The sequence below is a fragment of the Sinocyclocheilus grahami genome, unplaced genomic scaffold (assembly GCF_001515645.1).
Source record: "Sinocyclocheilus grahami isolate Dianchi unplaced genomic scaffold, SAMN03320097.WGS_v1.1 scaffold2104.1, whole genome shotgun sequence".
Lineage (NCBI taxonomy): Eukaryota > Metazoa > Chordata > Actinopteri > Cypriniformes > Cyprinidae > Sinocyclocheilus > Sinocyclocheilus grahami.
In genome coordinates this window covers 1-1011 of record NW_015507283.1, presented here as the reverse complement: position 1 = coordinate 1011, position 1011 = coordinate 1, and the positions used below count along the sequence as shown (strand labels likewise).

The 1011-nt window shown below is 42.2% G+C and overlaps 1 protein-coding gene across 1 annotated transcript in view; it reads left to right on the top strand.

Moving 5' to 3' along the window:
* The window catches only part of LOC107574056 (ras GTPase-activating protein-binding protein 2-like), a gene marked incomplete at its 3' end in the record, with an annotated part of 11186 nt that extends 10182 nt beyond the window's left edge, over positions 1-1004 (top strand). Inside the window, exons 7-8 of the mRNA XM_016260526.1 lie at positions 28-114; positions 897-1004. Of these exons, the coding sequence (XP_016116012.1) occupies positions 28-114; positions 897-1004 (195 nt within the window). The remainder of the gene's footprint in view (positions 1-27; positions 115-896) is intronic.
* Between the last annotated feature and the right edge of the window lie 7 nt (positions 1005-1011).

Here is a 1011-nt window from a genome sequence, read left to right as displayed (position 1 = left end):
TGATGATGATGATGATGATGACGATGATGTGGTCGTCTGCAGGCGTTCTCCTGGGCTCTGGTGACCAGTAAGAATCTTCCTCCGGCTCACTTGGTGAAAGCTGCCGGCGTTCAGGTAGAGCACGGTCTCGCGCTTCCTCTGCACACATCGGTGACGCTCGGTCACTCATTTCAAACGTGTGTGTGACTTTCTGAAATACCTCCTGTCCGTTCAGTGAAAGCCAGTGTTGTTTGTCTTCCAGCGTTCTTTTGTGTTTCACAGAAGAAAGTCAGTCGTACAGGTTTGGAAATGATGACAGAACGATCGTTTCTGGATGAACCGTTACTTAAACGCCCTTCTCAGTCAGTAGCAGGGTTATTATCGTTAACTGAAACCAAAACTACAACTATGAAAAACATTTACTTCAAATAAACATTAACTGAAATAAAATATACAAAAAAACTTATTTTATTCAGCTAGTTGTCAAGAAAACATTTGTCATTTTGTTGTATAGACTACAGATTTAAAAAATACAAATAAATGACATACTTCACAATGAAATAAAAATGTCCAAATGTTAATGGAGAATGTAGGTGTCTAAATGATTAAAATCGCTGGTCAGTAGTCACAAGGTTTGTGTTCATGTGTAACGGTGCAGTGTGCAGTTTAGTGAATCCTTGACTTCTGTGCTGTTAGATGAAGGGATTCACGTTCGAGCGGCATGAACATCTAGTCCAGTCAGATTTATTTCTACAGCGCTTTATACAATACATAATGATTCAAAGCAGCTTCACAGGAACAAGCAGGAAAATAAACTAAATGCACAAATGATGAAACAAACTCTGTTTCAGTTGTAAAGCAGTTCCACAGGAGTCTCAGAAAGCCTGTGATGCTAAAGCTGTGTGTCTGTGTGTCAGGCTCGAGTGGAGCTCAAACAGGATGGTCAGCCGTCATTACCCAGAGATCAGCGGCGCGAGAGACCTGGCTTCCCTCTACGAGGACCACGAGCAGGTGACGCACACTCACTCACTC